Source organism: Chinchilla lanigera, unplaced genomic scaffold (genome assembly GCF_000276665.1).
Source record: "Chinchilla lanigera isolate Chin_1 unplaced genomic scaffold, ChiLan1.0 scaffold00076, whole genome shotgun sequence".
NCBI lineage: Eukaryota > Metazoa > Chordata > Mammalia > Rodentia > Chinchillidae > Chinchilla > Chinchilla lanigera.
Genome location: NW_004955477.1, coordinates 10,236,207 through 10,259,740, shown reverse-complemented (window position 1 = coordinate 10,259,740; position 23,534 = coordinate 10,236,207). Strand labels below are relative to the sequence as shown.

The following is a 23,534-nucleotide window of genomic DNA, read 5'->3' as shown; positions in this document are numbered from 1 at the left end:
AAAGCAGACCTGGCCTAGAGGCCAGCTTAGAATCACAAGGGGATGGCTAAGCATAGCAGCTCAACCCTGAAGGACAGCCAGGTTTCAATTCAATCTTTCAACTCTACAATTCCATAAGTACTGAACCCTCCCTCCTATTTCACATACTTTCAGGTCAAGGGCCTCTATTTCTTCACTATCCACAAGTTCATACTTGGGTTGTTCCTGTACTAGTTGTTGAGTAGGCAACCAATAGTGTCTACCCCAGAGCACCCCTGAGATGCCCATTTGTGCCATGGCCATCATCCCCACCAGCCCATGGGGACCACCCAACAGCCTACTCAACAGACTGCAGGATATGGTAACATTTTAACTCCAGCCAATCACATTAATACTAGTAACAGAGAGCATGCAGACCAACTCTGGGCTTAGAGAAAGACCCAATGTCATACAAGTTTGCCTTGCCCAGCTCTGACACCACAGAATACAAGGGAACTCACTGTGAAATGCTCCTGTGATTTGTAGTTTTCATCCAGGTAGACTCGAGCCCTGTTGTATTCTTTCATTGCATCACTTGATAGTAGTTCCCTAGAAGGAAAAAAGAAAGCTCAGTAAGCAAAAGCACACTGACATCTCGCCATTTTACAGGTGTGCTTACAAGGTACAAGGATGTGGTTCAAACACTATTTTTGTATCACCAGGTGTTATGGTTTAGATCTAAGATGCCCCCAAAGGCTCATGTGTTCAGAGGTGGGGCTTTTAAAAGGTGATTGGGTCCTGGGGGATGCTATATTTATCAGCAGATTAATCCACTGATAAGTTCATAGCTAAATGTGCTATTAGGAGGCAGGCCTGGTCAAAAGAGGTGAGGGGGAGCCTGGAAGGGTATTCCTCCTCCCCTGGCTCTTTCTCTTTCTCTTTCTCTGCTTCCTGGCTGCCACGGGTTGAGTACCTTTTCCTTGGCCATGCCCCTCTGCCATCCTGTTTCTGCCTTAGAGACAGCCAACTATGGATTGAACCATGAGCCAAAATAAACCAGTACTCTTTAGTTGAGGCTGTTTGGGTATTGCATCACAGTAATGGGAATGTGACCAAGACACCCTGAAACCAACACCAACCAACTGTGGGGCACAGGAAGGGAAAGAGGAAGCATGAGGCCAGCTCCATCAGAAACAGAGGCCTACTGTGTTTTTCAGGCACATGGGCCATAGGCTACCTGGCTCAGGCTCTGAGTTCTAGCCTCCATATAGCCCTCCAGGATTCTGAGGCCTCCAGGGATAGACACTGAGGTAAGGACACTGAGAACTTGCACAAGGCCACTTGCCATAGGAAGGATGATGCCAAAGTCTGTGCAGTCTCCTGGCATTCATGTTTGACCCTAATAAGAAATGTGATCTGACAGGTAAGGAGCCATCATCCACAAACACACAGCCAGAGCCTATCTAGTCCTGCCCTTGCTTGCTCCTTGCAGACCAAGGTGTGGGTGGTGACAGTTGCCATAGCTTTTCCATCATCCGTAAGCATGTGGCCCTACTGCCCCTCTCCTTTTCATGTTTCACAAATCTTAAGTAGATGACAATTCTGTCTTCCCTGAAGAGGAAGCACTGCATACACAGGGACCCATGAATGGAAAGATGAGAGGCTGCCCTTTCAGCTGGAGGCAGGCAGCAGCGCAGAAAGCAGGAGGAAGGCCTGCACTCTAGCAGCATGTGAGTCAGCAAAGACAGACACAGTGGTGAGCCTTGATGGATGCTAGTGGAACCGCAGTTACCCAACTCCTGGCAAACACAGCATCAAAGTGCTCTGAGGAAGGATAATAAGGCTCAACATTGAACTAACTCGTGTCCTATCTGGATCACATCAAAGTTACCTGACATGCAAAAAGACCAAACCATGGCCCATGATAATTTTTTTAAAAAAGCCATAAACAGAACCAGGCCCAGAAAGGAGAAATATGATAAAATTAGCTGAAAGAATCTGAAAAAGAGCAATCATAAATAAGATCAGAGTCTTAAGACTTCATGAACACAATGAAGGCAGACAGGCCTGAAAACCACAAAAGAAACTTTTGGAGCTTAAATATACAGCACTAGAAATAAACATGCTGGATGGATTTAACAGCAGATTAAACCTGCCTGAGAATAGACCAGGGACTCACAGACCCATTATAGGGGCAGAGAGAAAGGGAAGAGCTCTGGGGCTCTGGGTAGCATCTGCACACTGGAGTCTGAGGATGAGGAGGAAGGAGAGAGGAAAAGCATCATTTAAAGAAATAATGGACAAATCATTTCCAAATCCGATTAGAATTCTAAACTCATAGGTTGAAAATAAAATCAAACCAAAGTGCACATAATCAAGTTGCTACAAACCAACTATAAAGACAAAAATCTAGCAGTTGGGGGGAAAAAAAGCACATTATATACAAGAAAATTGAGATAAGAACAATGGCCAAATTCTCATCAAAAACAATGTAACACAGAAGACCACGAAATGGCACCCTTAAAGTAGTGAGGGAAAAAACTGACAAGCTAGAATTCTATTTCCAACAAACATGTCTTTCAAAAGTCAAGACAAAGACCTTTTTCAGACAAACGAAAGCTGAGAGAATCAACAGCAGCTGACTTGTGCTAAAATAAACGTTAAAGTTCGTTCTCTGGCAGAAGAAAAATGATCCAGATAAAAAACAGAATCCACATGAGTAGAAAAGCACTAAAAGTGGTAAATGAACTGGTAAAAATAGACGGCAATTTTTTCCCACTTTTCATTCTTAAAGGATAACTCACTTGTTTAAAGCAAAAATAATAATGAGGCATGTGAGCATCACACAGGGAAGGGAAATAGCCAGGACAGCCACAGTGAGGGCCAAGAACAGAGTGAGCCACTACCTGGAGGGGCTCCTGGGGCAACCACATACAGGAGGCAGCTACGTATGCCCTACAGGCTCCATCTGCACGTCTCTGTGAGGATCGGTCACTCTTCCAAGTGGTGTACCTTTCTTCTTAACAATTTGCAGGAATTTCTGATATATTTAAATATCAATTTCTGTCAGTAAAGTGTGACGCAGGTAGTTTTCCCAATGTGGCTTGTTTAGCGGACCACTTTATAAACAATGGGGGTAATTTTAACATGGTCAAATGTGAGTCTTTTTTTAATGAGTACATGTTTGCGGTACATAATGATTACATTCCTTGTATGGAGTTGGGACATGTAGATAACTCATCTCAGTTCCTTTTTTCATCTCCTTTCTCTCCCCTCTCTCCATCTCTTGATCCCCTTCCCATTTGAGAATGATTATCTCCCTACTTCTTATTACCTATCTTTTATTTTGCTTTTTATTTATAATTTGAGTTTCTCTTATCACCATGTGATATTTAAGCATGTGTGTTTGACTTACTTCATTTAACATTATTATGGTCTCTTTTTCCTACAAATGACTCATTTATCTTTATGGCAGAATCATACTCCATTGTGTGTAAATACATTTTCTTTGCCCATTCATCTGTGATGGACACAAAGGTTGCTTCAAAGATTTAGCTGTTATGAACTGTGCTTCTATTTTGCCCCTTTTTAAAGAAATCTCTTCCTATTCCAAAGTTATATAGATATTCTCCTGTATCTTATTCTCAAATTTTTATAATTGAAATTTTTTGTGACATAGGGTGGAGTAAAGTTGAGAATGCAATTCCATCCTTGCTAACTCAGAAAGTCCAGGGTCCTGCTCCTATGCCATGTACCACAGGAAGCAGGGAAACAGCCCGGCCAGGCATCCCACTCTACCCTGCGTACCCACCATCCCATGCAAGCTGCTCCCACTACTGCGGGGCCTGTGGTCTGGCTGGCAGGAATGGCACCTCATTACTCTTTGGAACTGTATTAGTAGGAGCCACACCCATTTTTCCTCAGGGTCACTTTACCTGTTCTTCATGCTTTGCTTCTCCATAGCACTTTCTTTTTTTTTTTTTTTGCTTTTTTTTTCAGTACCAGAAATTGAACTCATGACCTTACACTTGCTAGGCAGATGCTGTGCAGCTGAGCGAAATTCCCAGCCCCCTCCATAGCACTTTCAGTGTTAGTTTGTTAAGTGTTGGGGAAAATGCCTTCAATGGTTTCTTTTAAACTTCCTTGAAATTATAGATTATTTGGGGGAAATTTGTGGGTATTTTAGCCCAAAAACAACAATCTGTCATGCTAAGGACCTTAAGTAGTAGGAATTCAGCATAGGCAGCTGGGTCACTCCCAACATCTGATCCCTGGACAGCAGGACACAGCAGAATTATCTAATGTAGAGAGGGCTTAGCAATCCCACCCATGGATCCATAACATCCCCACATGGCTCTGCATGTGGCCTGCCTTCCTTAGACCTTAGTGGCCTTCACTGACCAGCCCCCAGGAGTCCTAAAGTTTCACTTCTGTCACGCCATTGGTTAGAGCAGTCATTGGGAGCCCAGAGTCTAGGCAAGGGCATAAGATCCCTTTTTCCACAGTGGGTGTCAAGGTCACATCATCAAAGGTACAGAGAAAAGACTTTATAGTGTTGACTTCCCTGAAAAAATACCATCTACTACAATGGCCTTCAACATTTTCTGTAACAGCCTAACACACATTTTTTTATTTACATTTTATTCTTATAGAAAGATAACACAATATCATTCAGTATATTTGTTCCCAGTGACTGGGACTTTTGTAGACCTGCAAGGTAGATTTCTAATGGATGCACCCTCTAAAATAGCTCCTTCTTCCTATGTTTCCTTTCGTCATAATTTACTTTGAAAATATGTTATAGAGACATATCACAAGTAGCAAAAGTTCATAGCGTGAGGATACTGATTGCTTCCCAGATTCAATGTTGTTTGGACTAACAGGAATGGGTTGTCACAGGAGAGAAAATCCAACATTAGCCACAGGCAACTGCACAATAAACAAATAATATCAACTGATACACAGGCCACAGGCAGGCTTTATCTGTAGGAATGTCTTCCAAACTCACTCAGGATGCAGCCAAGGATGCCACATTGCTCTAGGAAAGTATGACCCAAGAGCATAGGTAGACAATGCCATCACACCATCCTACAGGAGCTGGTGTCACCTGGGAAACTGACCCTGCAGCACCCTGGGGCCAAACACCAATGGCACCAAGGGAACATATGAGACAAGCCCCAGCCTGCGCTGCCTTCTGCTTCTGAAGGTGTTTTGGGAAACAAAGAGAGACTGTTTATCACTGCCAACCTGAAGAGTCAATACAAGGCTTTCCTGTGAGGTCAGGTGCCTTACTGTCTATGGCTAATGCAGTATTTGCAGCTCCACATCAGCCTGAGCTCCAGACCAAGCTATATCCTAAATGCTGACCATACCCTCAGACCTTAAACACGACCAGCTGCCAGTGTCCCTGAAACAAACTAACCACACAGGTCCTTCCCCTGGGACAGCATACTCACCATGAGCAAACCAGACCTCAGAAAGAGGTTATGTAGGCAGGGGAGAAATTGAGATAGCCAAATACCTCAATCAGCCAAACCCTTCCCTTAGCTATTCTGTAATACATCACAGTATCTCAGTCAGAGACCCCATACAACCTAGGTAGTATCCAGGAGACTCCTGCCCTTGTCACCAATTGTGCTGATCACTCTCAATCAGAGCCACTGATGGGAGTTGGGGGAACACAGATTTAGTAGGAGCTGAGAACACCCTCAGCTCTGGACAAACTGCAGCCATGCTCTCAGCCCTGTTCCCAGTCAGGAAAGCCATAAACCTGAACATGGCTCTTGCAGGTACTTATGGGGCAGAGAGGACAGAAAGGAAAGGCCAATCAGTTGCAGGAGGTGTGTGCAATCATCCTGGGTCACCTGCTGCAGAAATACCATCTGCCAGTCCTTTGCACAAATATTGTAATGTTGTTCCAAATATAGTAATGCATTTGGGAGAAAATTCCAAGTTGTGACACATTAGCCCGTGTCCTTCTATGGACATGGGGTCTTATTCTTTGTTAACAGGAACAACTGAGCCTTAGTGGCAGTGTCTTCTGCTTTTCTTTTCAAGCTTATGAAGGCTACTGATAGGACCTAACAGGTAGGGAAAGGTGGCAGCCAGGGCTGGGTTGGAGGGGACACCAAAGATCCCCAGGAGAGCATGCTGTGCACAGCTGGGACAGAGGCCAGAGCCATACACCCAGGAGCCTATTCCAACATGCCTGCACTAATGCTTCTTTCTTGAGCATTGGTGAGACACTGGGTACAATCGAACTATGACCTAAATGATTTCTTCAGAGCCATGTCCCAGAAAGAACAAATGATCCTGATGTAAGTCTGATGTAGTTTCACTGCCCTTCTAGAAACTCAATCCATTTTCCCATCAGAAATTGCATTTAGGATTCTCTGACCAGCTGGTTCCTCGCTCCTCACTCCTTGATAGGAGAATTTGGTCATGACCAAGAAGTTTCTAGCAGACCTGAGAAAGGCAGAATGGAGGCAACTGTGTCTAATAGTAGACAAAGGCTTCCAGATCTTGGGGCCCAAATTCAGAATTGGAGGAAGAGGATAGCGGACGTAAGTCCCCACTTTTAGACGAAGGCATGCAGAGCTTCCCTCTGGACCTTTACACGTCTACTTCCCAGAACTAGCTGGAGGGCCAGATGCCTCTTCTTCTCAGGCAGGACCCAGGTAGAGCTGTCCTCTAAAGAACCACAATGATACATGTGACAGCTGGCACCATGCATATGATTCCTTCTTCCTGAATGATGTAAATTTCACCTTTTAGGCAGGTTAAGCTGCCAATCTCACTACAGTGAATGTTGCTGCATGGAAATCAGACTTGCCTATTATTCATCACAGCAGGCTGGCCAGCACCAAATCATGCAAGGCATGCTCTCAGCACACAGTGACAAGGTCTGCTCTGCCAGGTCTCCAGGACTACATCCTCTAGCCTAAGTGACTGCTGTATGTCTGAGCCATGGCTTCTCTCTGTAGAAAACTGTAACCCCCCCATGGTGACCCAATTCAGAGATGAGCCCCAGTGGTAAAGGTGGAGACCACACCCTCATCCACAGATTCCTATCACTGCCCTCTGGCACCTGCCCTGAGACTTACTTGACAAACTTATCCACATGGGACATGGAGGCCTCGTAGTTCTTCCCTCCAAACTCCTGGCAGTGCAAGGCCATGAAGTGTGGCTTATGCGTGTGCACGACCTGAAGAAGAAAAGCACACAGGGTCAGGGTACACAACCATCGCAGAGCTGCACAGTAATCCCTATGGCCTGGGCACCCACAGGGTAGGCAAGGGTAAAGCCCAAAAATCTAAGCCTATGGGTTCTTTTAACAGATTCTAGGAACCAGCCACTTTTATGCTTCCCACTATTTTTATTTCCAGTGTCTTCTACTTTCAATACTATAAATCCTTTAGGAAAGATTCAAAATTTCTTAGAACCTCCTTCAATTATCTAGGAGCTCTTTCTTTAATTATAAAAACACAGTACTTGACTACACAGCATCTGGAAAGACCACCAAAAAAGTAAGAAATGAGTCATAATCTCACAAGTAAAGATACTACCTTCAGCACTCAGTACACCTCACCAGAGAGTGCAAACATAGGCATATATGTATATGAATATGTGCTTGAGTGTATATTCATGAGTGTATGTGTATTGTGTATGTGAATGTGTAAAAAATTATATAAATACGTATGTAGATGCACACGAATGTGTACACTAGAGAGTGTAAGTATGTATGTGCAATGTGTACAAGTATCTTGAGTGTGCTTGAAAGTGTAAATGAGCATGCATCAGCGGGTGTGTTAGCATGTATGAGCATGTGCATATTTGTGCGTGCTTGCACTCATTTGTAACATATTTGGAAATCACTGAAGCTGACATATAAGCATGCACTAGGTGCCCAGTGCTGTTTGAAATACCATGAATGCACATCTTATGTCCTTAAATAAGCCTGCAAGGTACCACTCTGCTGCTCTATTTACAGCAGAGGAGGATGCCAGCACATGGCAGCAACTTACTCAAGGTCACATGGCTTGACTGACCTGAGCCTGGACTGGTCTACCCTCTCACAACCTCACCCTGCCCATTATTAAGGTTCCCAGGTCCCTAAAAACATGTGGTTTCTAAGATCACCAGCAAGCCCAATCTTGCCTGAACTTTTCCCACTAAAGAACAACACAGTAAATACCCTTGACAACATGCTTTCTGAGTCCTGATGGCCACCTGACCATGTCGCAGACCTCCATCTTACCCAACAGAAAACTGCAAGTGGACACATAAGATGGCACAGGGAGCCTAAATAGCACTGGAGCAGGAGGGTAATAAGGCTTCCTGGAGCACAGGGAAGGCAGCACCCCACAAAGAATTCCACTGACCAGTGGCTCTGCCTGACAAGCACTGCGGCACAGGGGGAAGGGCATTTGAGAGGGGGCAGGAAGGCAGGAGCAAAGGAGCCAGTAGATAGGGTTCACTGCCACCACAAGGCCAGGGGGAACAACAGCCACAGGAGCACCTGGAACCAGAAGTTTAGAAGTTGATCAGACACAGTGAGCGCCCGACCCATAGCCCCATGGCCTCTGCATTCTTCCTGTGTACTCCATGTGGAATTCTACATCACCTACTCCACAAGGTATCACAACAAGCCGTGCAGTGCAACAGGGAGCCCTAAAGCAGTCTCTCTGCTCAGTGGCAGGCACTGAATGAAGTCCACCATGTGGCCCAACACCAGGCAGGAGATTTTATATCTCAGCTTGTTTTCAACTTATGACATAAAAATAAGGATACATGTATCAAAAGGAGGAAAATTCTAGAAAGATATGAACACTTAGGGGCATTTCTAAAAATAGTGCAACACTGTGAAACACAGCAACAGCACCAACTCCAGGATCACATCGTCACTTGTGGAGCAGCAATGTCTACCAGAAGACACCATGGAAAAATTTCCTCACCTGTGTCATGATGCTCTTGGCCAGCCACCGTCACCACACAGGTTTCTACCAAGGCCCACAGACAGCTTTGTGCATGTAACAGCATTAGCCACTGCCCCATGGGCAGGGGACCAGGAGCACAGTGCCACAAAGTGGCACTGCAACAGACAAAAAGCTCTCATCTTGTAACAAATCACCATAGGCTCTGCCACATAGATCTTTCAGCCTCTTGTCACTTTCTGAAGCAACATGCACACACCCTGGCCTGTCTGTGACTCTGTGATTTCCACTGCAAGTAAGATGGCTGTCATCGAGGGGGGTATGGATTTTTCCCAGTGAGAGATGTCCCTCCTGATGTTCTTCACTGCACTGTTTCCTCATGCATTACTGACACTGCATGTGGCAAACTGTTAATACAAACTAGAAGTGATTCTTTGATGCACACAGATAACTGTAATAATTTCGACATATTTCCTGGCTTCTGTAAACAAGTTCATTGGGTCCAACTTCCTAGAACTCTGCAGAATGTTCTTATACAGCTCTGAAAGGGAAAGCATGTCATGAAAAGAAAAGTACTTGGGGGAGTCTGGGGGCTCAAACCAAGATGCCAGTATCTATTATGTAAGTCGCAATATCACATGTAGATGTGTTTTCCATTTAAAAACAAAGTCACAATAATGCTAGCAGTCTCCAAAATCAGACAATCCCCAGGAAAGGCAAGTAGAAACTACTTTCAATAACTGCCTACTTAAGAAGACTGAGATGTCCCTGTTTCCCTGGAGGCTGCCCAGTCCCACTGCAAAGTGAAAGTCACAACCTTCATTTCCTGAGCTCAAATCTGTTTGCCTTCATCTAACTTCCAAGTAACATTTTCTCTCTTAAAATGACTTTGTTGTTGTTTAAAGAAAAATAGCCTTTCATGGCACAAAAGTCTATGTTTAAGGTGTTAATTAAATGCCTTAGAGTTCAACTCTGGTCCTCTGGTCCTGCGTATCTTCAAAACAGAGTACAGATCTAAAGTCAGCAGCTACATAAGGAGTCAACTGTTGACCCAACTATGAGATCTGGATGAAAGAACCACAGGCGAGCTAGGAAGACAACAGTCATCCCGGCAGGCCTGCAGGCCTTGGTGCCTGGCACAGGGACCCTCCCAGACAGCTGCTCAGCACTCCCCAGCACTCACTGCTAGGAGCCCCAGCAGACAAGATAACTCAGCTTCCTTCCTTCATGTGGGATAGCAAGTGCAAACTGAGGAAAGTGACTTTGACTAGGAGATGAAGCCAGACTTGAAAGATATTAACATAGAACAAATGTCCTCAGACCACATAGAACATGCTACACTGTGCTGCTTTCAGCAAGTCATCAAGTAAGTGCAAAAGGAATAAATGGTATAAACCCAGGAGAACAAAGGACATGGAAGGAGATGCAGGGCACAAGAATAAGCCAGTCAACTTTTAGGAGAGAAAAAGCACAGACAAGTGTTAACTGACCCAAGCGAATAGAGAGAACTCATGGGAGCTGGGCGGGTGGGAGGATGAAGATACGTGCTCAGTAAAGTACCAGGGCTTAGGAATGCGCTGCACATATTCAGCAGCTGCTCTTCCTCCACCTGGCAGAAGTGGAACCCACAGCAAGGCCCCAGGCTTGGGGACAGCGGGCCCAGCACAGAGAGAAAACAGTCTTGCTCTGAAACACCATGAAGGGCAGGCACCATGAGAGACAGCATATACTACACCTAAAAGGACAGTCACTCTCCACAGCAGACCCAACATGGAAAAGGGCAACTGCCCAACAGACATCAGCAAACTGAGTCCAGAAAGTAGATGAGTGGGCCAAGAAAGCCAGAATGATATAACTGTTGAGCACGGCCAGAATGAGAGATGGAACAGAAGCCCATAAGCACCACAAGGCACGAAAGGGCAAACATTGAAGCTCTATAGACATTTAAAGGTGTGAGAAGGCCTGAGGGCATGGGCTGGTGGATTTGCATTATACATAATGTTGCACAAATGTATCTGACAATTCAGATGAAAAAGACAAACATGGTCTTCCAGAGCCTGCCACAGAGAATACCTGAGCCACTCTTCTCATGGTCACAGAAGTTGGACCATAATTAAAACTACTGGGGCAGGGGAGACTCAAAAAAAGCCCAATAATCATGGGTCCCACAGACAGCAGGCACTTCCCTTGGGCACTAACTGGCAGTCAGTTGCCAAAATCCAAGGGCCTCTCATGGTTCCACATAGACAGCTCCAGAAGACCTGCTGGCAGGAGTCAAGGGGTGCTTAGGCCTTCTCAGTTACACTGTAGTATTTTCAGAAAAGGAGTGGGTTGTGTATTGCTTATATAATAACACAACAAAGTGTTTTAAAGGAGCAGGGAGTAAGTAGGTGAGGAGGAGGTGGACCCTCAGAACTGGCAGGCAACGGCTAGAGGAGATACAGATTCTGGCTGACCAAAAATTTGCCATGACATCTCCTTTTCGAATTGCATTAAAACTTCTCAAGCCCAGCTCTCTGCCTAGTCTTGGTATATGTGAAATCAACTTCTACCTTTCTCTGAAAACAAGGAATGTTACGCAACAGCAGGTAACACCTCCTTTCTTCTTGGAGCCAGGCAAGGTGTGAACCCAGCACAGCACTATGGATGAACTCAGCCTGGTCTCCAGCTATGTAGATATTCTCTCTCTCATGCTAAATTCTACTTTTTATCGCCACTTTTCCAAGCACAAAAGTCTGGAGATCACTCCATGACCACCAGCCCATGCCCTCAGGCCAGCTCCTAACCTGTCCTGTCTTCATCCACGAATTACAGAGAATGCTTGGCCCCAAAGATGCTGGGAGGAATCCATAAGCTGGTGTGAGGAGGGGCAGCAGCTACCACCACGAGACAAGGCTCATTTTTTCTGCCTGTATCCAAGCTTGCTCTGCTTTAGTCCAGCCTGCAGGAATTGAGGATATGAAGGAGATCATGATAATGATGATGACAACAGGGGCAAATACCCACTTGCTGTGGCCAGGGTCAGCAAGTTTTGCCTGCCTCCCATATGGTATTAGGGGATAAATGAGCAAGTGGAAACCTCATACAGGCAGGGGCAAGCTTGCCTCACTCAAGCACATGGCAGCACTGGGTGGGACACACTAGATGGGTACCCCACCAGGGGCACTCAGCCGTGTTCCCAGGCTGGGACCTTTCCATACATGCATCCTAACTGATGGTTCAATATTCTGCCCCAAGGACCAGATTGTCCACTTGGGTTTTGTTTAAAACAACCCACCAAAAACAACAACAAAAATAAAACAAAAAACCTCAAAACAGACAAGTCTCTGGTGTCAACAGGCAAGATGTTTGCCAGACTAACATACAACGCTTTCTGTTTAGGGGCAGTGAATAGAACCACCTAAGAATCTCCGGTATACAGAACAGTCCTTACTGCACCCATCCCCAGGTCAGCACAGGCCCAACCACAAAAACTCATGCCATGCTTTACCTGAGCAAGAACAACTACATGGTCTCCTGGTCACTTAGGATTTATGAAGCGAAAGTGGCTTTCCAAAAGTTGCTGAAGACACAGCCTAACACTTCCCTTCCTCCATGAACTGTCTCAGGAGACACTAGCCTCTGACCCTCTGGGAGAATGTAGCCAGAGGCCACCCAGGCTGTGGGCCCCAGCTGGGAGTCTGGGTTTCAGAGCAGTGACAGTGACTGCAATTCTGAATCAGGGAGACTGGAATTCTCTTGATCAGGCAGGCTGGCCTGTGTTACCTGTGCTGTGTTCCTGCAACCCCACAGGACTTCAAAGTTGCAATCACATTTTCATCCCTGCTCTCAGGATATGGCCCAGGGCTACCCAGCCATGACATGCTGTGTGATATAGCCCTGTGGGACCTCAGTTTCCCCCTCTGTAATATGAGGAAAAACATATGTCTTGGTTACTTTTCTCTCGTTGCTGAGACAAAACACCCAATGCCCAAAATTAAGGAAGAAAAGGTTTATTTAGCTTACGGTTTGTGGAGGTTTCAGTCCATACTTGGAGGCTCGTAGGCAGAAGATAGCAAAGCAACAAGAGCAAAGGAGGAAATGGCAGCCAAACAGCAAAGCAGCCAGAACAAAAGGAGAGGAATAGTGGCAAGCAGCCTCTTTCCCTCCCTTACATTGTAAAAAGGCTACCCCCACCTAAGGGGCGGGTAGCTCCCACATAATCTCCATGCCCTGCTCTTCCACAGGCTCAGGGTGTATACAAAGTAAGCACCCTGGCTTCCTGCTGAGTCACTTAGCCAAACCTCTAGCCTCCCCAAGTTGACACAATGTATCAACCATAACTACACAGCATGTGATCACAGGCTCTGGGAGAAGCAAAAGAGCCAGAGGTATGGGAAACCATGCTGAGGGCCTTGTAAACAAGGAGGTCTGACACCCCTTGCTGATGTCTCAGCAGCCGCTGATAGTTAATTTGCTATTTGCTCTGCCCCAAGTTTTTCTGCCATTTTTGCTCTTACTAAGTGGAATATATCTACTTGATTTCATTCCATACACTATTAACCTTAATTTGTTTCCACTGAAGGTGCTGTTCTCCTCTTACTGATACCACACCAGCCTAGCTCTGCACAGCTGCATTGGGCCTGAGCTCAAAGGCGCCCCCTGGTGGGCTTGAGCTCAGGTGACCTGGTCAGGAATGGTCCTAAGAGCATCTGTTCATGTGTGCTCAGAAGGAAACCTACTCAAAATGCAGGAAAAAACCAAGCTATGCATGCAGGATAGACCCACACCAGCAGAACAATGGTTCCAAGATCCAGGGAAGTTTTTACTTTTCAGGCTTTTTGTTAAAAACTAAGACACAACACATACATTAGCCTAGGCCTACCCAGGGCCAGGATCATCAATACCATTATCCTCTACCTCACCTTATGTCCCTCTAGAAGATCTTGAGAGCATTAACACCACGGAGCTGTCACCTCCTGTGACAATAATGCCTCTCAATACCTCCAAACAACTTGTCTGGGCACTTAAGAAATCACTCTTCAGATAACATACCCACAGTCCTTTGCTTAGTTTGCTTAATGTTTTCATCACAGATTTGCATTTAAACAGATAATATACCAGCAACATTCCTCTCTATTAATGAAAACCTTTCAGGGTTGGTTCCATGTTTTCAGGTTTTGTATGGAGCTTTTTAAGGTCTGCTGGAGCTTCTGCAAATGTTCTTACGTGTTTTTTTTTTTCTTCTGCACTTTCTTTTCCTCTTGCCTCTTCTTCAACTGTCCATTCATAAGTGATAGGAATCTTTCAGCTCCATTACAATTTATGAGGCCACTGTGGTATATGGGTCCATGTTGACTAAACATAGCATATGACAAAATGCCATTATTTAATACATGACTTTGACTGGTATCATTGGAGAGGAAAAAGAGATTTGAGAGGAAATCAACATTAGAAAAAATAATAGCCCAACTTTTCCTCTATTTGGTGAAACATAAATTTATAGATTCTACAACTTTAGGGAATGCCTAACAAGTCAGAAAAAATTCTATTCAGGCACAATAAAACCAAACTGATGAAAACCAAAGATGAAGAATGAAGAAAAAAATCTTTGACTCAGCTAAAGAAAGTAACACAAGAAGGATGGAAGGATGGAAGGATGGAAGCACTGTCCAAACTACTCTCTGGTTCTTTTATTAAACTATAAAGCTCTTATCAGAAAACCTAGAGGTAAAAAGACAGTGGAACTCTGAAGTACTAAAAGAAAAAAAGATGAGGGGCTGGGGATTTAGCTCAGCGGCAAAAAGCGCCTGCCTGGCAAGCGCAAGGTCGTGAGTTCGGTTCCCGGTATCAGAGAAAAACCAAAAAAAAAAAAAGAAAAAAAGATGACATCTTGTGAAAACAACCTCCAGGAATGAAAGGAAAATCAAAACACCTTTATAGGAAAGAAAACCCAAAGACTTCCTAAGAACTGACCTGCTCAATCTGGAAGGGGACAAATGATGAAGAGGGCAACTGGGGTGCTAGGAATTATAGGAAAGCAGCAAAAATGGTTTAGCTATATCTAGATATCTATATACCTAGATATAGGTATCTAGATATCTAGATACCTAGATATAGGTATCTAGATATCTAGATACCTAGATATAGGTATCTAGATATATAGATATCTAGCCCACCAAAAAAAGTATCAGAAAAAACATATAGATATTTTAATACTAAATTTACTGAGACATCATGAGAGTAATACGAGTTACCTTTGGCCTCTACAATTACAAGAAGTGCTCAAAGTGGTGGCCATTAGCTTCCAGACATTTATTAATATAGCAAACTGAAGTGTGTATATTTTTAGCAGACTCTATATAACATATGTTATACATATAATACACAAATTATATGATCTATAATTACACATGGATAGAGAATCACTAAGCTCAGCCTCTGTTGCAGCTTAGAGACAATGTGGTAATTACAAAACAACTGTAATTAAAGAGAAAAAACACCAACGCCCAACAGTGATCCCTCCATTCTGGGGCAAGGCTCTGGGATAAACAAAGGCCAAGAAAAACTGAGAAGACATGGTGATCGCTAAAATGGCCTGGGGCAGACTTCAGGACACAATCAGGAAATCTGAAAATGCCAGTGGAAGCACCTGGGCCAGTGGTGGCCAAGCTATGGCATGCATGCCACAGTGGCCATGCAAAGGCCTCTCTGTTGGCAAGTAAGACAAGTCACTCCAGCAGCCGAGCATCTGACAACAGTTGTTTTTTCTAAACTAAAACCTCAGTGTTCAGGTTTAATTGCAGTATTGGAATTTTGTGATAAATAAGTGGGTTCTGGGTTGCAATTTGGGTACTTGGTCTCTGAAAGATTCACCATCACTGATCTAGGCAATCAGAATATGGGCTCCAGGGAAGAGATTCTTGGGGGTCTGCAGCTGACATAAAGAGCATTATTTTGTGCACTGGATCTGGAAAAGAGAAAGATATAAAACCAAAGCAGCAGACCCAGGCAATTGAGTGTGAAAGGAGAAAGTAAGAAAAGGATGTAAAAACAGGTCCTTGCAAGAAAAAAGAGAATCATAAAGTCAGAACGCTAACACTAAAACAACACAACTACTTTACCTGAACTTTCCACAACTGACAGAAGAGGGTGCTATTACACCAGAAATCCTGCAAACACTGTACTACCACTGAAAATGAACACTGGTAAACTCAGTCCCTGTAATACTATTATGAATGAATGAATGAATGAGAGAGACAGAGTGAAAAACAAAAATTCTACACAGATAGAAACACCTATAATTCCAGGAAAACAACCACAAACAGAGTGAAAGTTAAGTCTACCCTGAAAATAAAATTAAATATATTCAAACCAGAAACATGAAACTAAAATAGAACTGGCCCCCAAAAAAGGAAGAAATGAGGAATTCTGATTAACCTCAGGGAAAAAAAAAATGGGAAAAAAGATAAAATAACCACAGAAAAGAAAAATAAATTACAAAATGCAGAAGGAAAAATCAAGTAAAAGGAAAATACAAAAATAAACAGTGTAAAAGGAAAGGCAAAGAAATGACATCTACATTAGCTGATGCTTCTCCCCTCAGAAGAAAAGACAATTAAGAGAATTAGTATTTACAACTACCATCCAAGAAGCTAAAACTATAAGAAAACACTGGAACATTCATATGGAAAGGTTCATGGAATGAGTACCTGAGAAATGGCCCCAAAGTATCAATCCTAAGATGTGCTAGCAGAACAATTAGGTTCCAAAATAAAGATAAGTCTTTAGGGCCTCTAGATAAAAAGAGTGATGAACAGCAACGTCTGGCACCAGAGTCTTCACAACCAACATTCAGACTAAAGCAATAACAGAAAAACCTTTTTGAAAAGGCTCAATAAAATAAAATGTGAGCCAAGGAGTAAAATGTACAGCTAAGTGTTCTCACAGAAAAACAGTTTTCAACATACAAAAATGTGACACCCCCATCAGCACTTTGTAAAGAATCTACTATATCAGGTCTTTTTAAAGAAGCAGATACTTATTTGAGGCTCTTCAAGCTACGAGGTCTCTGTACAGGAGCTCAGAAACACAAAGGCAGACACAGGCTGCTCCAGTAAATCTTGATTTCCAAAAACAGGTAGAGTCTAAATGGGAGAGAGTGGGGCTGCATACTGCTAACCTCAGGCTTAAAGCAACAATTATAACATTACCTACTGGGTTTTTTACCACACACAGATGTAACGCATATGCCGTTAAGCATTGCATTTGTGGCGATTCTGGGGTAAACAAGCCTACAGTGCTTCCAGCCCTATAAAAGTATAGTACAATGATGCATAGAACATAATATTTGATAATAAGTGGCAATGTTGTTTTATTTATATATTTGGGTATGCTATACATTACTGCTACCTTAGAGTGTACTCCTTCTTATTAAAAAAAGTTATTATAGAACATTTTGCCAGTAGCAGACTCCTCTGTGTCATGGTTACTGAGTCTCCTGACTACGCCAAGAGATAACACCCTATGACCGACCTCTACCTCTCATGTGTAAGTGCACTTAGAGATGTTTACACAACAAGAAAACCATCTAACAATGCATTTCTCACAATGTATCTTGGTCTGTAAGTGACACTTGACTGTATAGCATAAGCCTACAGCAACCACTCAAAAATATTTTTTAAAATGCAAATAGCCAAAAGATAAATTTTAAAAAATCCAAAAGAAAGCAGTAACAGTGAAACAAAGGAACAAAAAGCAGAGTGTATAAACAGAAGACGAGTAATAAAATGGCACACCTACGTTCAAACATGTTGATATTTACATTAAATGTTAACATCTGGATGAGCCCATGCAATGTGGCAATCAGAAGCCATATGTGCCTGATTAAACTAAAATTATACAAATAAATGCCTAAAGATCCAGTTCCTCAACAGCACTAACCCATTTAAGGTGGTTACCAGTCTCATGTGACCAGCTGGTAGCACCATACCAGAGAAAACACAGAAACAACTGCTACCACCAAGAAGTTCTACCACAGTGCACTGGCCTGGACACTACAGTGAGAAGGGCATGAGCCCTCCCCATGCTGCCTGTTAGAGCCACACTTTCATCAGAAAGACACAGACTAGAGGTAGATGTCCAGAAACAGATACATCATGCAGCAATGAACAAGAGAAGAGGAAGGCAGGCAAAAGTGGTTGGACTAATGAGAGACAAAAGACTTCACACGGTGAAGAGGAACATTTCATAACCATCAGAGAAAATGCTCAGGAACACAGCACAACCACAAATGTGACCAATACCCTGGGCACAAATTGACAGGGAAAAGAGAGAAACAGATAATCCCACAATCACTATAGGAAAAGTTTAACATTCTCCCTCAATAATCAACATATGTAGATGCACATACTACATACATATGTGCACGTGCACATGCACACACACAGAATCAGGACACAGAAACACAATGAAGTATCCTGAACTAATGACACCACAGAACCACATATCCAGTGACTGCTGGTACACATTTTTTCTCCACTAGACAAGAAAAGGCATGCTGGCCACAAACCAAGTCTCAAAAAATTTTAAAGAAATCACTGAAATCAGAGTCTGTCTTCTAACCACAAGGAACCAGAATCATATTGCATGAAAGCAGACAAGAAAAACAATACACATTATTTGATTCTATTTATATAAAATGCTATAAAATGCAAACTCATCAGAAAGTGGACCAGTGGATGCCTGGTGCCACAGTAGAGAGAGAGAAAAATGAAAAAAGCACTAAAAACCTTCCTCAAGCAGTGTGTCATTGTTTTGATAAACAGAGATACTTTCCCAGGTATAGGCCTAAGTTGTAATCCCCCACTATAAACTTTAAATATGTGAAGTTTATGGCACACCAATTATATCTCAATAAAGTTACACAAGTTTTTCATTCCTACCAATATAACAATTTTAAAATAGAAACTGCAAAAAAAAAAAAAAAAAAAAAACCAACTGAGAATATCTGAATACTGCTTGTATATTCAATATGCTGGAATTATTAATCATTATAGGTATAACAATGGTACTGTGGAATTTCTTATCTTTTAGCAATAAGTACAGAAATATTCACAAATAAAACAATATGGTGCCTGATTTTGCTTTGAGATGATTTAGGGTAGAGAAGCATGTGGAGGCAGGCTTGAAGCAAAGCTAGCGCAACTCCCCTGCTAAGTGTGGGGCCAGGTCTGGGGTTCAGCCTACTATTTTTCACTTCTACATTTGAAACTCAAATATATGTGTTAAACACACTAACTGTTTAACTGGTGGGAAAAAAAAGAGACCCAAAGAACACATACCCTTGGACCTTAAGCCTTGCCAGCACTCTGCAAAGAAGCAGTAAAACAATGTTGGACACATCACAGTATGATGGGAAAGTGTTTTGTTTGAGTCTCGGATCTTTCCTAATTTCCACGTGACAAGGTAAGTAAGAAAGGAGGTATCCATGTTCCTTATAAGTGTCATACCCTGGAACTTTTGTCTGGCAGTTCCTGTGGTGATGCAGTGCTATGTTCAGATGGTACAAATCCATGCCATATACAGGCATCTGCAGGCGCACAAATCAGAGGGTGCATTTAAAACTGATCCAATTACTATACAAGAAGAGAAATTCAAAATAGCTCATTAGAAGATGATCATTTTTAGTGACATGCTGTTGGGAATTTCTGGCTAACAGGAAAAAAATATTTCCTTTACAAGTGAGTGAAGCTGTGGAATAATTTACAGGGCACATGCAAACGCTTCACTGAAGGAGCAATAAATCCCAACAGCATGGGAGTAACAAACTGCCACCCTCTGTGGGAAAAAGGAAAGGGACTGGTGCCTGGGAGGCTAGGAGGACTGCAACAAGGTTCTGAAGCACTACTGCTCTTACAGAGGCAGCAGAGAAAGGTGATACTTTTGCTGCAATGTCTTTATTTGACAAGCCAGGCTTGTAATCCTCTGCTTATTTCTGAAACACTGCAGGAAATGCTGCCCTGGGGATGAGCCATCTCCTCAGTGGCTAAATGAGACAGAACTTGCTCATCTCACTGTGCAGGCAGCAGTATGCTACAAGTGTTTGACAGCCAGCTCTCCAGGGGAGAACCCTGGGGTGCAGCACTTAGCTGTTTCCCTCCTGTAAGTGGCCCCTTCACACTAATGCAAAGTTACCAATGTGACATCACTGAGCAGGGGCTGAGGAGATGCTTGATAACTCTTCTGTGCTGCATTTACCTTACTCAGACATAAATAATCAGGAGCACAGATCAAAGCACAGTGCAATAATTAGGAAGTGGTAGGTTTGGGCCATTTATTACCTTTGGTTTTATTATAATTTGTTATAGATTCATATAATTTTACTTTAATAACAGCTGGCCCCCAAGTTTCTGAGCACTACACAATCAGCTTCTATAAGCAATGTAAGCTAGCTGAGACTTGCCACTGGACCAGAGATGGGGTCAGCAGAGGCAGAAGCAAGGCTTTCTAGAAAACACATTTGGCTTGGATTCTTGCTTTGCCACCTCCTCCAGGGACCTGCTGCCTGATGTCCTCACATTTTGATTGCCCACTCCTATGTGACTTACTTAAGATGGTTGCTATGAAGTACTAATGAGAACACAAGTAAAAGATGCTCAGCAAAGGCCTTGATAGGCACCATCAGTTGCACATCACCACTTATATCAAATGCTGCAGCACACAGCAAGGAGGACACATCACCACTGGGGTGATAGGGACCGCCAATCCCCAGCATTCGTTCACCCCTCAGCCTGGGGAAGGTGAGGGCTCACACACAGCTCCCTCAGTAGCTGCAAGACAACCAAACAGCTCCTGGGGCTGAATGCCCAAAGAGAAGCTTTGGACCCTTAGCTACGTAAAAGGATCATTTGGACCAAACAAGCTGCATGGCAGCACAGATGTCCTGAGGACAGAAGGCAAAGGCTACTCTGATATATAAGGCAGCTCACTGTTAGTTGGAAACACACCTGGGAAAGTACAAACTTCAGTGCAAGCAGAACTATGACAACAAGTACCTATATATACTATCACAAAGGTGCTCCTTGTCCCTGAGCTGGAGGTCCTGTCCCACACTTAGCCCTGTACAATGACAGAACTGGCCCATACTCTACTGTGGGACAACTAGAAAAGTCCATGCCCAGAACTACATGTTTTCTGGACCAAAATTCTACAGAAAAGGAAGGAGGGATGGAAGCAAGGGAGGACGGAGGAGGGAAGACTGGTTAAAGAAAAACCAGGCAAATGATTAAAAAAATACACATTTTATACTATTGTTTTCTTCAGCTATATTCTTCACAGGAAAGCTCAAGAAAAATATTTCGGGAAAAAATAAGAAATCTTAATAAGAACAAACAGGAAATCAAACACAAATGCATGCACACACACAAACACGCACACACATACATGTGCATGTGTGCACACAGAGGTGACACTCAAGCAAGAAGGTCAAGCTCATTTCCCAGGAAGCCCGCTACAGGCCTGCGGCCACCAACCCCACTCCCCGCCAACAGTGAAGTTAAAAATAGCAACAGTCAGGCCTTGTTCAGCCTCCTCCAAAGAGGAGAATCAGAGTGACCTAAAAAGGAATTCCATCCTGCAAGCCACACAACCAGGAGCCTGACAGCCAGGATAAGGGCCAGACAGGGACAAAGGAATTCACCAGCCATGCTGAAATGCCCTGCTCTTAAAAATCCTGCAGCCCATTGGGCTCTGGTGGGGGCTGTTCCTCCAGGACCTATACAGCTGGGCCACTGCAGGGACATCCATGCTGGGTGCTGTAGCCCAAAGGCAGCCTTAGTTTGGGATGAACCACACTCAGCTTCTCACAGCCCACATGCTGCTTTCCACAAGCCCACGCCAGCAGCAGCACAAAGCACAAGAAGCTGCTGTGTGGGCAGCAGGCACGTTCTTCTCACTCCCCTGCTCAGGATGCTACAAATTTCCATGACCTCACAGGCAGGCAGTGCAGCACTAGGCAGCCAGGCCACAGTGTGGTCTTAGTTTCCTCTGAGAGACCAGCAGCCATGCTGCACTCCTTTGCCTCACAGGTGGAAGCTGGATTGAAGCTTGTCTGGGAGCTGACAGAAACCCATAAGGAAGTAATGGGGAAAGACAAAAGTATAGAGCTCGGGTCAGTCTTGACAAAGCTTTTCACTGTGAGACACTAAACTGCTACATGAATAAATTGATTTTAATTAAAGAAGCTTTTTCCCACAGGTGAGGGGAAGCACAATTAAATTGAAGGCCTGGGCATCACTAGGAGGCCTCCTGCCTGCTCCCCACACACTCACCTATCTTTTCAACGGACCCAAGAGGTTAGTAGGGGGTGGCAGCCAGCAGGCAGAGAAGCCTTAGGTGCCTTCTCTAACTTCTCTCAGGAAGCTACCTGCACCCTGAATTTCATACAGGCTCATCTCTGGCCATTGGCAGCTCACAAATAATAAGCACATGATGGGGGCCGGATATGGGGTCCAAAGCCTCTAAGGTTTCCCTGCTTGACCATTTGGCTGTGAAAGATTAATAAAAGTTTGTTTTGAAATTCTGTATTGTTTTTATTGGGTTTTTTCTCTCTTTAAAATTTAAAAAAAAAAATTTACTTGGAACAGAACTGCACATGGGGCCAGTGACTTCAGGTTCTACCCACTAGGGTGTGTATTGCTCCCTTGGGTATGTGGTGCCACAAGGCACTTCACAGTGTCAGCAAGCAGAGTAACTAGCTGACACCACCAAATGCGGTCATGGATTCACCTGCCGATAGCGTATGACATTCTGACTCCCTCATTTGGGCAGCTTCTTATAGCCTTATACACACATCACCTATCGCTAACTAACCTCTGCTGGAGAAGGTCTGAAAGAATGGGTATGTGCGTCCAGAGAAGGCTGCACACAAATGTCCATGAAGCTCTGTTCACAGAGGTGGGTCGGGAGACAGACCAGGCACCACTGATGGCAGAGGTCTGGAAGGTAAAAGAAGGGAGATGGACTTTAAACATTTGGCAGGTCCAGTCATGGACAAGCCAGGCAAATCTGTGAAACTTGAGGGCAAGCCAGAAAGGAGGAGAGGAGACAGGAAGCCTCACCTTGGGCAGGTGCCACAGCAGTATATTTGCAAAACTAACTGACAGACACCAAAGGTCAGCGCCTTCACTATGTGTGAATTATACCTCAGGCTAAAAAACTTCAGGCCAGACAGACATTGTACATATACAGGCCTTGTCAGCCCCCAGAGATCTCCTCAGCTGAGTCCCCTGCAGTGGGGAAGGCTCTTCCTCCCCAAACTCTCCCCAAGCTCAGCACCACCTACTCCAGGGTCACGGTTCCATACTGTCCTGATATGGACCAAGCTCATCACATATCTGTGTAAACCAGGCCAGGATGCTCCCTTGAGCTCAGCCAAGGGAGAAAACTGAGAGGAAGGAAGCCTCACCTCTGTCAAGAAGCCTCAGATGCCAGAACTCACAATGTTCTGTGTAGCAGAGGCCCACAGGCCTGGCCCAACCTTTGGTGCCCAGGCCAGTTTCAGTCAGCCTCAGGCCTTTGTGCCAAGGATATTCCCAGGTGCCTCCGTTCCCAATCTCACCTGCCGACTCCCCAACTGGCTCTTCCTGCACCTCCCAAACTACT

The 23,534-nt window shown here is 44.1% G+C and overlaps 1 protein-coding gene across 1 annotated transcript in view; it reads right to left on the bottom strand.

The window, feature by feature from the left end:
* Window positions 1–23,534, bottom strand: part of Inpp5a (inositol polyphosphate-5-phosphatase, 40kDa) — a gene marked incomplete at its 5' end in the record, with an annotated part of 236,330 nt that overhangs the window by 124,621 nt on the left and 88,175 nt on the right. The window contains 2 exon segments of the mRNA XM_005402047.2: window positions 480–567; window positions 7,062–7,162. Coding sequence (XP_005402104.1) covers window positions 480–567; window positions 7,062–7,162 — 189 coding nt within the window.